General features: G+C 47.1%; 1 protein-coding gene across 2 annotated transcripts in view; it reads right to left on the bottom strand.

The window, feature by feature from the left end:
- Window positions 1-8330, bottom strand: part of LOC116956269 (guanine nucleotide exchange factor DBS-like) — a 154488-nt gene extending 146158 nt beyond the window's left edge. For both annotated transcript variants that reach the window (XM_032977726.2, XM_032977728.2), the window contains exon 1: window positions 7383-8330. In XM_032977726.2, the coding sequence (XP_032833617.2) occupies window positions 7383-7455 (73 nt within the window). In that variant the 5' untranslated portion in view covers window positions 7456-8330. The remainder of the gene's footprint in view (window positions 1-7382) is intronic.
- Between the last annotated feature and the right edge of the window lie 6807 nt (window positions 8331-15137).

The raw sequence follows: 15137 nt of genomic DNA, 5'->3' as shown, positions 1-15137 counted from the left end.
CAGAGCTTCCCCGTATAGCCTGCAACAGGCTGTTGGGGCAAGTGCTGTCAGCGAGCACCTACGAAGGCCGGCACAGGCGGGCCAATGCGCCACCGCTCCCCCACACAGACGCATAAGCCACAGCTGTGGCCCAGCGCGCCAGGGCCGAGTTCTCTCAAAGGAATCCCCTTGTTCCCCACGCACGCCGCTCCAGAGCAGCGATCGACAACCCGCTGATACGGAGCGGCGTGCCGCCTCTATTTGTTGGGGACGAGCTCCGTGACAAGTCTCGGACCCACCGCAATGCGTCGTTGAAATATAACTGAGTGGGGGTTTTTGTTGTTTAAAAAAAATAAAAAAAAAATAGTTTTTACCGAATTCGCAAACAAAAAAATGGGTCTTCTGCGATTTTATGTTGCCAAGCACCCTTCCTGGAGAGCCACTTGAGCGACAGGCGTGATCATATAAAAAATTTCCCCTCCCCTCCCCCAAAATAAATCCTACACCTTATAAGCTTGCCTCTAAGTCACTGAAATAGCCTCAAAATGATAGCGTCGTGCCGCATTCGTTTGTTTATTTTATGGCCCTCTATCAACACCCTGCTGGATGAAGGCCCTTTCCCCCCCCCCCCCCACCGCTTGTCAGTAATGAGGGTTGTTTGACCATACTTCACCACGCCGATCAGGCACGCGCTTGGGCGAAGGGGCAGGCCCCAGGATCGGGTTCAGATGTCACTCGTCGCTGATCGTTAGCCCCGGCCGGGAATTGAACTCAGGTAGTCGGGATCTTGACGCAGTCCATGAAACCGTAGTGCCGCCTACTCTCGGACATTGACATCAGTACACTTTAGAAACCAAATAAATACTGAATGGGTTTTTTTCTTCCATATTTGTAGTAGGGTTCGTTTTACACAGAATTTAAACGTTGCTCTTTGACGCTATAAGCATAGGAGGATATATTTAGAGATACCCAATTGATTTCAAATTACTCATCTTACATTCTTCTGGACAGCTGATTGATTACTGTATTGGGATCGCGATGGATTCGTATCTCACAGTGGAGGAGAGTGTCACCACAAGATGTAACGAGTGCATCGAGATTGGTGGGAGACGTGTAGAGGCTTTGAAATAAAACGTCGTCTCCTTCAATACCGTAATATTATTTTAGTGGGGTGTCTATGAATGGATCGCTCTGTAAATATTCTACAAGGCGGCTCAGCTGCAGGGCGAGCGGGCCCGCATTCGGAAGGCGAAATTGTTCAAAGCCCGGCGAGGAAGTTAACTCAGCCCATCATCCCTCCGGAGTCGATAAAATCAGGTACCAATGTGCGGAGGAATTCATTGGCGGTTGCGCGATGGCTAAACCGCACGCTCTGTAAACGACCCCCTTGGACCCGCCACCAGCATCGTACGACCGCCGCGTCGCGCGTGCCAACGAGACACGAGCCAACAGGGGCATCTCACCAGGCATGCAAACACAATTCACGGCGCAATGCGATTCGGACATTTTTGTTTAGTTTTTTACACAGCGTCTGGCGCGCGACCGCGAACTCGGGAGGGCAAGTTGGGGCACGGGTGGACCTTTCGTTTGAGCAAGGGCGAATCGTGATAGACGTTATGGGTCGGGCCACGTTATGATCCGGCCAGGTCCGTGTTGCAAGACCCCCCCCCCCCCAGCCACGCGACGTAGCCGATCAAATCAAATTGTCACGCGTCCAAGCATTTTAACGCGCCGGTAATTAACACATTCCTGCGGAGGGGGCTGGTAGGAAATTTTTCCTACCAGTAATGCCCACTAGGAGCGCATTTGTTATATATCCGGGTGTCCGGATACACGTGGACAGACATCCACAGACAAACACAATTAATCCCCTGCCTCCTGTGAGAATTAATCCCGGTTGGGCTTCCAGTCCATATAAGGGCACCACGGGGTGACCAGCCCCTCCCCACCCAGCCCCACCCCACCAAGCCCCACCCCTCCCACCCCCCACCCAGCCCCACCCTCCCCACCCAGCCCCTCCCCACCCTCCCCTCCCCACCCAGCCCCTCCCTACCCTCCCCTCTCCACCCAGCCCCACCCCTCCCACGTGGACAGACATCAACAGACATACACAATTAATCCCCTGCGGCTGTACGCCAAAAGGCGTCATCTGGTCGAGCACCAATTAGGTCGAGGCTCAAAAGAAAGCCATCCCTTGGTGTGGACCAATCAGTTTCAAGTACAATGCATATATTATCATAGTATGTTTTTTTGTTTTACTGCAGGTATTGTGGTTAATGCAGACATGAATCCTTGTAAAAAGGTTTCAGTTTTGTTGCCGGAAAAAAGGGGGAAAACCCTATTATTATGGCAAGCATCTTCAGGACAAAAAAAACTTTTTTCAGGAAGTCAGAATACATTTCACTTGTTACATTGCTTTTATGGCTTTATTTTGGTGATTTCGAAAACGTTTTTTGATTTGGCCATGTTTGTTGTAGTACGGAGTTAGACTGATGGCCTTAATCTAAGTTTTCTTGTTGTTGTTGTTGTTTGACTTGCATCACACTAAAATTTTTTGCACACAGCGTTGGTGTACGGTGCTTTATCTGGAATATTTTGCTGTTTTTTTCCTAGATTTTCTGTTTGCACAGTCACGTAGTCACTTTAAGATATTTTTCTTGTTCATGTTTTTTTAATTTGTTGCGGTTGCACCCGATTCAAGAGCCGAATGGCTCACAGGGCTATACAAAATAAATAAACTGAAATGAAAACAATACTTCTTGGACTTTCATTCTGATTTCCCAATCCAAAAATCAACTCTGTATTGTAACATGTAGTGGCTGTGAAAAATATAATCGTGTTTGAGTCACTGTATGCAAACAGTATGATTTCTGATTCGATCAAAGGATTCCGCACATCCCAGACGCAGACACCAACAGCCACTTGAACCGATCCCAAACACAATCAGCGAACGACGACAAACTCGTCACGCAGAATCAGAATGTTTATACTGGTAGGAACCTCCTGATTACACCAGCCCACAGGGGATATTGTGCCCGTCCGTCGTGCATCCAAAAATGGGAGGGGTGGGGCTGGGTGGAGAGGGGAGGGTGGGGAGGGGCTGGGTGGGGAGGGGCTGGGTGGGGAGGGTGGGGCTGGGTTGGGGGTGAGAGGGGTGGGGCTGGTTGGGGAGGGGCTGGTCACCCCGTGGTGCCCTTATAAAACTCAACGTTTAACCTACTCACGCCGGCTTGTGTCTGCCCTCACAGTCGGGCATATTTGCGGAATACACCACGTGGTGCCGCCGTTAATCCTGGCCATTGACCGAGCAACCCAACGTTCCTACCAGCTCCCTCCGCAGGAATGTGTTTAAGGCTGCCGAAGGAGGAATTCGATGAACTAATGAAGATCTTTTTCGCTGATGTCCAGTAAGGGGTGAGTCGGCATTGTTTACGACAGCAAACGATACAAAAACACACGATAGTAGTGCAAAATAGAGAAGAATGCAAGCAAGTCACTAAAACATTTAGTAATAAAATGCATTCAATATACAATTCCGATTTATTAATCTTGTGCGAGGCAGCGGAAACAGTCCCAGCACACACGCCAAGATAACGCCACACGGCAGCAGTCCCTCAACACAATGGCGAGTAAATAGTAATCCAGACAATGTTTGTTTAATTCGTGACCAATTCATGATGAGGATGGTAATACATGATGATTATAACAATAAAGATGATGACAACGTGGTTGTTTACATTGCAGGGAAACACGAAACAACACACAACCCCCACCACACCACGGTCCATTCAATCACTATAAATAAATATTTATTTTACCAGGTAAGGCCCACTGAGCTTTAAGCTCTTTTTCAGAAGCGACCTGGCCACAAATTATATTTTAACAAAGTGGCTTATCATGCGGATATGTGTAGCAACCAAATACTCTAAACGCGTGATTTTGATTCTAAATGCGGAGGGGGAAACCGGAGGACCCGGAGAAAAAATCCACACGATCACGGAGAGAGAGACACGCAGACTGCAAATATACAACAGGGGTCAGGGTCGAGATCGAACCCAGAACCTCCTGTACACCAAGGACGGTAGTCATCATCTCGCCACCGTGAAGCCCAACAAGATTTTTTTTTAAACCTCCACACAAATTTGCCTTGAACTTCTACTAGTAGAAAAGCAATTACGATAAAATCATAAACCCGACGAAGTCACCGGTCAGAGATTTGACCCATAGAGGGACTCCTTACGCACATTCGACTTACGAACTTTCAAAGATACAAACAAACCTGGTCCGCATGTCCAGTTGCCTGTTCGGACCGAGAGTCGTAAGTTCAACCGCCGCGCAATAGATGGCGGTGGTGGCATCTACATCTGCAGAACGTGAAGAACCAGTGGCATCTACATCTGCAGAATGTAAAGAACCAGTGGTATCTACATCTGCAGAACGTGAATAACCAGTGGCATCTACATCTGCAGAACGTGAAGAACCAGTGGCATCTACATCTGCAGAACGTGAAGAACCGGTGGCATCTACATCTGCAGAACGTGAAGAACCAGTGGCATCTACATCGGCAGAACATGAAGAACCAGTGGCATCTACGTTTGCAGAACGTGAAGAACCAGTGACATCTACATCTGCGGAACGTGAAGAACCGGTGGCATCTACATCTGCAGAACAAGAAGAACTAGTGGAATCTACATCTGCAGAACGTGAAGAACCAGTAGCATCTACATCTGCAGAACACGAAGAACCAGTGTTTAGTGTACACGACAATGCGTTTGGAATCGACAGGGGTAAAATTGGACTCACGAACAAATCGACTTACGAACAGATACCTCTTGGAACCTAACTGGTTCGTTAAGCAGAGAAGTCCCTGTATATGGAAGACGGTGGGCGTGACGTTGGTCGAAGGGGGCGTGTCTCTGCCCATATATGGCTAACATCAGCAAGATCGTCGATTCCGTCGTGGTCCACTTTCATCGCACCACAGCGCACGCCACTGCTTTATGAACGCCCCCGAAAGGCGGCTGAGCCCAGCGGAGGGAGAGCAGCAGCTCAAATTTGCGACAAAGCCGTAGGGGTCGTATCATCCAACAGGCCAAAGTAGGGGGTGGGGTCAGACATTTGTGACGATGTGTGACGAGGGGAAGGGGGAGGGGGGTTGAGAAATGTGACGTCACATAAAAATGCACAACTTTAAATAAATATAGACAACTCAAGCGCCGTCTTCCGGACAGTCCTGTTTCTTCACCTGAGGAAGGCTACTTGTGTTGTGGCCGAAACGTCGTGAGAATTTTTATTCTGTTATTATTATTTTTATTATTTTATTCCAATTCTACGTGACTTTACCGAAAGAACCCAGCAAATATAGACAACACGTTCTACTGAATTAAAGACTTTTTTTAATAAATGTTTTCTCCTACAACATCAGAGTGCAGCGGCACATTAAATACGCACTACAATGACAATAGTTTGAAGCGATTTGAAGCACGTTTTATTTTTTGTGACGTCATATTTGAGGTGGGGGGAGACTGACTTTTTTGTGACGCCACGTGACGAAGGGTGGGGGCGGGTAAAAAAAATCGTCCAAAATCGTGTGACGTCATTTACGGACGGCCCCTCACTCATTCAACCACTCACCCACCTCATTCATTCACCCACCCACCAGGGCCGTATTAGGATTGATGAGCATGAACAATTATAGTCCACGCAGGATCGTAACCCCTCCCCTTCTGCCTTGACAAGCCATCGCCGTAGCACTTTCATCATCGCCATCGCCTCCCACGTCTGTTTGCAAGTTGCTATCATCATAGTCATCGCCACGTCACGGTTATTTTAAAGTTGCCCATCTTTCACAACACGCATTGTCCCGATCCACGTACAGAAAACCAATTCATTAAAGGCTTGTTGCCAAACTGGTATTGACGTGAGACCCAACACAGACCCAGAAAAAAAAAGCAAAACAGGTTTCCCCCCGCAGCTTTATGGGGTTTCACTTTGTGCGATTTCGCTCCGCATATGCGGCTAACACATATCTACCAACAACAACAATCACTACATTATGCGGTTCGAATTCACTCAGATATACGCCTATGCGGTCGGACGTGTGACAACATCGTTCATGTGTGTGTGTCTGTGCTCCGTACCGTGGGGAGCGGTGGTGCAGTGGTTAGCGCACTGTGCTACGAACCCGGCGAACCCTAGGTATACTCAGCCTCAAATGAGTACCTGGTGCGGTGTGTAAACATCGTTACTGGGGGAGACAAAGGCGGCCGGGCGTGGTGCTGACCACCCACCCCCTCGTGATGCCGTGCCGGCCTTCTTAGGTGCTCGCTAACAGCACTTGCCCCTACAGTCTGTTACAGGCTCCACGGGGGATCTTTGTCTGTACCGTGTGCGCTTCTCGACCGGAAGCGGTCTCGTGCGATTTCGCTTTGTGCGCTCTTTGCTTAGAACTCGCCTGCCGCATAAAACGAGGGAAAACCCCTGAACCGTAAGAAAAACATCTTTGGCAGGCCACTCACTGTTTAAGCACTCGAATAGTGGACACGCGATGTTGAACGTGCGTGGCCTATCGGTTCATTAGGCATTTACAAACATGTACGGACACTTCAAAATAGACACTACAAATCTGTAGGACACTTTAAACACGTAGGAGGCTTTCGCGACCAATAATATCCACAAGAGGTATTTTTTTTATTGGGTTAGATCTCGTTAATATAAATGTGTCGTTAAACCCGCCACCACCCGACACAGCCAATAATTAAAGGTTCTTCATGGAAACAAAACATACCAATGTGTTACTAGTACAGCACACCGGTGTGTTGGACAGTAAATCCATAAATAGCATGATGGTAGTTGTAATTACTGGGGAAACGGCATACTCGAATTGTAAATGTCGTAGTGAGTTTACTCTCCGACACACCGGTGTTCCTGTACCAGTAACGAATTGACGTGTTTTATTTACGTGACAAACCTCACTGATTGTCCGTGTCGGGTGGTGGCGGGTTTAACAACACTTTTATATTCACGCGATATAACCACCCCCCAAAAAAACCCTCAATTATGGAGGATGTACGACACTTCTAAATAAACATTACAAAGATGTACGACACTTGAAAAAAATACATTATAATTTTTGTGTCGGGTTCAACTTCATTCTAATTCAATCACGATAAATTATAACCGTCACCAAAGTAGTTGACAAACCAAATTAAAACTTAGTGGCGGTGCGATTCGGTGTTAAAGATATAAATTAATAACCCCCCCAACACACACCAAAATGAAAACACGCGCTAGAAAAATTAACTCTTCTCATGTAAACAAACCAAAAACCTAAACCACGATTCGAATTCAGCTACTGCGAGCGAACTGGCGCAAGAGGACGCGTTCGCCTTTCCGTGTCGTACCTGTAAGCGTCTTCAGGACGAGCCATTGTTGAGTGATATCCTGACATAGCAGCGTGAAGGGATTGAGATCCATGATGCAACAAAAACGTCGTTTCCTCCCACCCCGCTCTCTTCTACCAAACCACCATCGAACCAAGCCCCCTGCCAGGGACACACCCTGAACGTGTCACAACCGCTCCCCATCCCATCCTGCCTACAAAGCCACGCGAAGACAGACACAGAGAGAGAGAGGAGGAGGTTTGCCCGTAACGCTTTAAAAAAAAAAACAGGCACAGAGTTATTTCTCGCGCGGTAACTTTTACGCTGCAACACGCACGCCTTGCAAACGACCCCGTCACGTCGCAGCAAGCAGCCGAGTCAATCGCCATCGTCAACATCGATCGTGTTGGTGACTTTCATTTATTAGGTTATATCGGTGCCGGATTATCCTTGGGGCAACTTTCAAGGGCCCCACGCTAAATGATTTCAAGCTATCAATTCCGGTGCAGTGATTCTGCACTTGCTCTATTACTATAGTACTATACCGTCTTCGATTTTTACGAGCGACCGGGTGTTTAAGGTTTCAGATTTGTCCTATTATCTGGCCGGAAAGCAAATAAAAAAATACAATAACTTTACTATGCAAGTAAAAAATGTGTGTTTTAACATTTGTGTATTTTTAAATTATTATTTAGGGACCCTTTATAACATTTGCTACAGGCCCCGCACTAGCTTGATTCGGCACTGGGGTATATTCATAATAAAGGTGTTTGGGTTAGATCGCGTTATTTATAAATGTGTCGTAACCCTCCACCACCCGACACGGCCAATCAGCAAAAAAAGTGTCACGTTGACAAAAGACAAATCATTCACTACTTTAGCCCACCGGTGTGTTGAAGAGTGAATCCACAACATTTACAGTTTGAGTACGACGTTTCGCTGGTAATTACATCCAGCATCATCGGGCAATTCGCCAGAATGGTGAAGCCCTCGTGTTAAACTGACTGGGGTATATACCGTAAGCAGTAAACACACACACACAACATCGCCAAACCTAGAGCTGGCCACCAGCTCGAGGTTTAAAAGTCAGCCAACGCTTCTCGCCGTGACATTTGGCCCAGCTGTTGTTCGCCGCGTTATCTTTCTACGTGGCCATCTAAAAAATATATATATGCGGGGTAATTGAATTAAAAAAAATTGTTTAAAATATAACCGCAGATTATTGTCAAGCTAAAAGTCGCTCAAGACTCCTTTTGATTCCCTGGCCACTTACTAAACGGGGGTGCACTTCGGGCAGACTGACGGACGACTGCATCTGACGTTAGTCATTACAGGACAGTGCAGCGCCAGTACAGTCATTCAAATGACCTGACCCAGGTTTTGATTAGCAGCCTGACACTAGCTGGTTTCTCTAGTTTTAACACGATATAATGAATCAAATCTGTGTGGCTAATGGCTATATTTTTTTTTTAAACAGACACGTTACCTTCAACATAAAGGAAAGCTGGGGTGGTTGGTGGTGGTGGCAATGATTTTCAAATGAGATTGCGATCCCACGTTCATGAGCAAATTCATTGCACAAAGTTGATAAATCAGAATGGCTGTGTACGGCGTGTGTGTGTGTGTGTGGGAGCAGTTAGCGCGCTGCGCTACGAACCCGGCGACCCGAGTTCGATTCCCGCTCACGGCCACCCTCTCGGTCGACTCAGCCTCCGATGTGTACCTGTTACGGTGTGTAGTAAACGTGGCCACTGGGGAGACAAAGGCGGCCGGGCGTGGTGTTGACCAACCACCCCTTCGTGTGCCACAGTGCGGGCCTTCATAGGGTGCTACTCGCTAACAGCCCTTGCCCCAGCAGGCTGTTAAGCCTATACGGGGGATCTCTGTCTTTGTTCTGTGAGCGGCTTACCTTTTGGCCACGTGATTCAACGGCAGCGCAGGTAATTGGCTCCAGCGGTAATTTGGACCTGAACGGGCAGGTGTGGCGGCGGTGGCGGTGGCACTTTGGGCGTAATCGCGACCACCCCACCAAATAAAAAAAATGTCGAGTGCACGCCAAGGTTGACAACGCGGTCACTTACGGTGACCTGCGGGGAAATCGTCCCTGCGAAGTAAACAACGCAGCGTAGCGAGATGCCAGCCGTAGAGCTGATAAGATGTGTGAAGTACGTGAAGAAATATTGAATCTCGATGACAGTCTAACCATGGTAACACGATAAAAGGCACGCGGCCTCGTGTCCCATCGGGGATGATGATGATGATTAACTAAAAAGAGGCATGACAGGTAAAAGTGCAGCCCTGGAATGTCTTGCTCACGTCACGCCTGGCAGAAGGGCCTTCTTCACTCGAGGTATCTCTGTAGTCCCTTTAGAGGGTCTTTGGCCTACTCCTCCACGCTGGAAGAGGTAGTCACCCACGCATTTAACCCACCGCACTGGACCTGCATCATCGACACGCTGCGGTATATCCGTTTAGGCTGCTGGGCTGACGGTGTGCTAACCATTAGGGGCCGTCCATAAATGACGTCACGCGATTTTGGATGATTTTTGACCCCCCCCCCTCGTCACACGGCGTCACAAAAAGTCAGCCCACCCCTAAAATATGACGTCACAAAGCTCTGCCCCCCCCGCCAAATAAAATATGCTTCAAATCGCTTTAAACTATTGTCATCGCAGTGCGTATGTAATGTGGCGCTGCACTCTGATGTTGTAGGAGAAAACATTTGTTAAAAAGTCTATTTAATTAAGTAGAACGTGTTGTCTATATTTATTTAAAGTTGCGCATTTTGATGTGACGTCACATTTCTCAACCCCCCCCCCCGTCACACATCGTCACAAATGTCTGACCCCCCCCCCCCAGGTGCGTGACGTCATTTATGGACGGGCCCTTACTCTACAGCACCGTCGCTCTTAATCTCTCATATTATCGTTCGTCCAAAAAAAAAGCAGAAAATCAATCAGAAATGTCAACGCAACCAATGGCGGAGCCAGGAGGATTTTCAGGTAGGGGGGAGGGGGGCAACCCCTCCAGCAATGAAAAATAATAGAGGAGTTGTTAGTAAGGAGTTGTTAGCAAGGAGTTGTTAGTAAGGCGTTGTTAGTAAGGAGTTGTCAGTAAGGAGTTGTTAGCTAGTAAGGAGTTGTTAGTAAGGAGTTGTTAGTAAGTAAGGAGTTGTTAGTAAGGAGTTGTTAGTAAGGAGTTGTTAGTAAGGAGTTGTTAGTAAGGAGTTGTTAGCTAGTAAGGAGTTGTTAGTAAGGAGTTGTTAGTAAGTAAGGAGTTGTTAGTAAGGAGTTGTTAGTAAGGAGTTGTTAGTAAGAACTTGTTAGTGAGTAAGGAGTTGTTAGTAAGGAGTTGTTAGTAAGTAAGGAGTTGTTAGTAAGGAGTTGTTAGTAAGGAGTTGTTAGTAAATAAGGAGTTGTTAGTAAGGAGTTGTTAGTAAAGAGTTGTTAGTAAGGAGTTGTTGGTAAGTAAGGAGTTGTTAGTAAGGAGTTGTTAGTAAGGAGTTGTTAGTAAGGAGTTGTTAGTAAGGAGTTGTTAGTAAGTAAGGAGTTGTTAGTAAGTAAGGAGTTGTTAGTAAGTAAGGAGTTCATATTCTTAGTTCTTTCGGTAAAGTCACGTTGAAGGGAAACAACAAAATAATAAAATATATATAAAACAATAAAAATTCTCATCTTTCGACCATAACACAACCATAATAAGACGACCGTTTGTGTTATGGTCGAAACGTGAGAATTTTTATTGTTTTATATATATTTTATTATTTTGTTGTTTCCCTTCAACGTGACTTTACCGAAAGAACTAAGAATATGAATTACTGCAGCCACGAAAGCTTTAAATCAAAATGTAAGTAAGGAGTTGTTAGTAAGGAGTTGTTAGTAAGTAAGGAGTTAGTAAGTAAGGAGTTGTTAGAAAGGACTTGTTAGTAAGGAGTTGTTAGTAAGTAAGGAGTTGCAAGGAGTTGCTAGTAAGGAGTTGTTAGTAAGTAAGGAGTTGTTAGTAAGTAAGGAGTTGTTAGTAAGTAAGGAGTTGTTAGTAAGTAAGGAGTTGTTAGTAAGGAGTTGTTAGTAAGGACTTGTTAGTAAGTAAGGAGTTGTTAGTAAGGAGTTGTTGGTAAGTAAGGAGTTGTAAGTAAGGAGTTGTTAGTAAGGAGTTGTTAGTAAGGAGTTGTAAGTGAGGAGTTGTTAGTAAGGAGTTGTTAGTAAGTAAGGAGTTGCAAGTAAGGAGTTGTTAGTAAGGAGTTGTAAGTAAGTAAGGAGTTGTAAGGAGTTGCTAGTAAGGAGTTGTCAGTAAGTAAGGAGTTGTTAGTAAGGAGTTGTTAGAAAGTAAGGAGTTGTTAGTAAGGAGCTGTTAGTAAGGAGTTGTTAGTAAGGAGTTGTTAGTAAGGAGTTGTTAGTAAGTAAGGAGTTGTTAGTAAGGAGTTGTTGGTAAGTAAGGAGTTGTAAGTAAGGAGTTGTTAGTAAGGAGTTGTAAGTAAGTAAGGAGTTGTAAGGAGTTGCTAGTAAGGAGTTGTTAGTAAGTAAGGAGTTGTTAGTAAGTAAGGAGTTGTTAGTAAGGAGTTGTTAGTAGGGAGTTGTTAGTAAGGAGTTGTTAGTAAGTAGTTGTTAGTAAGGAGTTGTTAGTAAGGAGTTGTTAGTAAGTAAGGAGTTAAGTAAGTAGGGAGTTGTAGTTGTAAGTAAGGAGTTGGAGTTGTTAGTAAGGAGTTGTTAGTAAGGACTTGTCCCTTGCTTGTTACTCGACGCGTGTGCGGCGATGACGCAGCCATCGATGGAGGGGTCGAATTGCGAACCGCGTTGTGTGATCGTCATCGCGCTCGCTGAAGGTGTCGATGCCTTCAGGGAAGTCGTGGACTCTGTAGACGCAACTGCGCACAATTCTGAGTCACTTATAACCGCTTTGCCGTTACTTATTGCCGGTTATAGACTCAGACTATTGTCCTATCATCTCATAGAGTCCCTGGCACGTAATAATATGCAACACAGTGGCAGTGGGGGTCGCAAAATGCCGATTTATTACTAATAAACCCCAATTATCCACTCGAAATTAGGGATTTCGATCGGATCATTGGGGGGGGGGGGGGGGGGCACGTGCCACCCCCCCCCCCCCACTGGCTCTGCCAGTGAACGCAACATCCATAAATCATTGCGCACCGAAAACTTTGCAGCAGCAATCATTAATATTTTATCCTATTACTCCAGTGTTGCAATCGTCGATACGGCATACGCACAAACGCCGCCAACCACACAATGTTAACATGTCTAGTGACCGACTCGGAGACGCTAAGAGTAGGAGGCACTTAACAGTAACACTCAGTCACTACGGCTCCCAGTCGGCACAGCCGGTGGACTGCCTGGCTGCCGACTGCCGAGACGGTGACGACGGGGACCCCCCCCCACTCCACACGACAGCCCCGAGGTCTCCTCCAGGGGACCCCGTCTTATACCGTCAGCGTGGCCTGGCTTCGCCCCCGGCCACGCCCCCCTCATTAGGCCTAAATGCAATGCGCGTTTTCAGCACCAGTATCTGGATGATATATATATTTTTTTCTACTCTCTTGGGATATTGGCCAGCTGTTGAGAAATGTCGACATCGCAAAGTCAATCTGGTCTTTATCGGTCCGTGCGAGTATGTACATGAATCTCTCAGCAGCTGCAGTGGATGGCCTTGTGTGCCCCATTGTATATTGCACCATACTGGGATTCCAGGTTATTTTACGCATACGGTAGGCCACATAGGCCAGGGGTGGGGAACGTCCGGCCCGCGGGCCGTATGAGGCACCGCGAAATCATTTGGCGTGGCCCTGCCAAGGCAACCGCAGGCGGGACTCGAAATTCAAAAAACCTGGGAGGAAACCTGGAAAAGCAGTTGCGAGTAGCAACATCATCAACAGCCAGCTGACATCACCACACGCCTCGCCGAAGGGGAAGAAGTTCCAGCCCATCACATTAAGGGGCGAGTTAATTAAATGTTTGACCAAATATAACGCGCTAATTTTTAAGTTGATAATTGTGTATGGCCCCCGCGAATGATGATGTTATAAATAATCCAAATTGCCCTTGGCCGATAAAAGGTTCCACACCCCCTGCAGTCTGGAGCCTCGTCTCAAGGAGTGTTAGACCAGAGGACAACGCCAATCGGCGACCAAAACACAAGCAGTGCGCGTGGTTAATGCAGCAACACGATTCCTTGTAAAAGGTTTCTGTTTTGGTATTTTAACATCTGAACATAACTTGTTTTGTTGCTGCCAGAAAGGGTGAACACCAATTCTTATCTTTTGATACCGGCAACGGAGGTCCCATGATGAAGCTGCTCACCCCGAGCTCTCGATGTCCTGACAGTGGCATTGCGAGGAGATGTTAATTTCTCTCACCTTATGACCAAAAAAAAACCGATTGACATGACTCTGGCTCTTTGTATATATACACACTGTGTCTATCTTTGCAAAATACATGTATTTATTCAAGAAGATATCTTGGTTACATCTTTTATCAGACAAACAACAAAAAAACATGCTCACATTTTTTTCCCCCGTAGGCCCTTTTAGTTTTCGTAGGCCCCTAGGCACAGTGACTACTGTGGCCTATTGGATAATACCGATCTGGTGGGTAGGAGAATGAGTGGCTGGGTGAGTGGGTGGGAGAATGAGTGGGTGAATGAGTGAGTGGGTGAATGAGTGAGTGGGTGAGTGGGTGGGTGAATGAGTGGGTAGGAGAGTGGCTGGGTGAGTGGGTGGGTGAATGAGTGAGTGAATGAGTGAGTGAGTGGGTGAATGAGTGAGTGGGTGGGTGAGTGGGTGGGTGAGTGGGTGGGTGAGTGGGTGAATGAGTGAGTGAATTAGTGAGTGAGTGAGTGAATGAGTGAGTGAGTAGGTGGGTGAGTGGGTGGCTGGATGAGTGAGTGGGTGAATGAGTGAGTGAGTGAATGAGTGAGTGGGTAAATGAGTGAGTGGGTGGGTGGCTGGGTGAGTGAGTCAGTGAATGAGTGAGTGAATGAGTGAATGAGTGGGTGGGTGGGTGCATGAGTGGGTGAGAGTGAGTGGGTTGGTGGGTGAGTCGGTGAATGAGGGAGTGAGTGGTTGAATGAGTGGGTGGGTGGGTGAGTGGTTGAATGAGTGGGTGAATGAGTGAATGATTGAGTGACTGGGTGGGTGAGTGAATGAGTGAGTGAATGAGTGAGTTGGTGAATGAGTGAGTGGGTGGCTGAGTGGGTGAACGAGTGAGGGAGTGAGTTGGTGGGTGAGTGAATGAGTGGGTGGGTGAATGAGTGAGTGGGTGGGTGGGTGAATGAGTGAGTGGGTGGGTGCATGAGTGGGTGAATGAGTGGGTGAATGAGTGAGTGGGTGAATGAGTGAGTGGGTGAATGAGTGGGTGGTTGAATGAGTGGGTGGGTGAATGAGTGAGTGGCTGGGTGAGAGTGAGTAGGCCCTGGCCCAACTCCGTTTGGGGGGAGAGGAAACACGGGGGGACGTCACACTCAGGCCGCACTGGAAGGGGGCCTTCTTGTTAAAACATTCCACCCCCGCACAAATTCCTGCCGTTCACTCATACAATTATCGTTTCACTCCAACGCCCCATCACCAGCTGTTTAAAAAAAGAAAAATTGGGATTCGTGGTGGCACCAGGGCCAGCACTGGTACAGTGCGAATGTGTCAGCCGAGGGATTAAAGTAGCCAGAATATAGCTTTACCGTTTTAAATGTGGGGTGGGGGGGGGGGGGCAGGGATATAGTAATAAAGGTTTGGCCAACAGAGATTACTCGCAAACCGGGGTGGGGTGTTAG

This window comes from Petromyzon marinus, chromosome 64 (assembly GCF_048934315.1).
Source record: "Petromyzon marinus isolate PM22_M1 ecotype Great Lakes invasive population chromosome 64, UKy_Petmar_22M1.pri1.0, whole genome shotgun sequence".
In the NCBI taxonomy this organism is placed as follows: Eukaryota; Metazoa; Chordata; class Hyperoartia; order Petromyzontiformes; family Petromyzontidae; genus Petromyzon; species Petromyzon marinus.
This window is presented reverse-complemented; position numbering and strand designations above follow the sequence as displayed.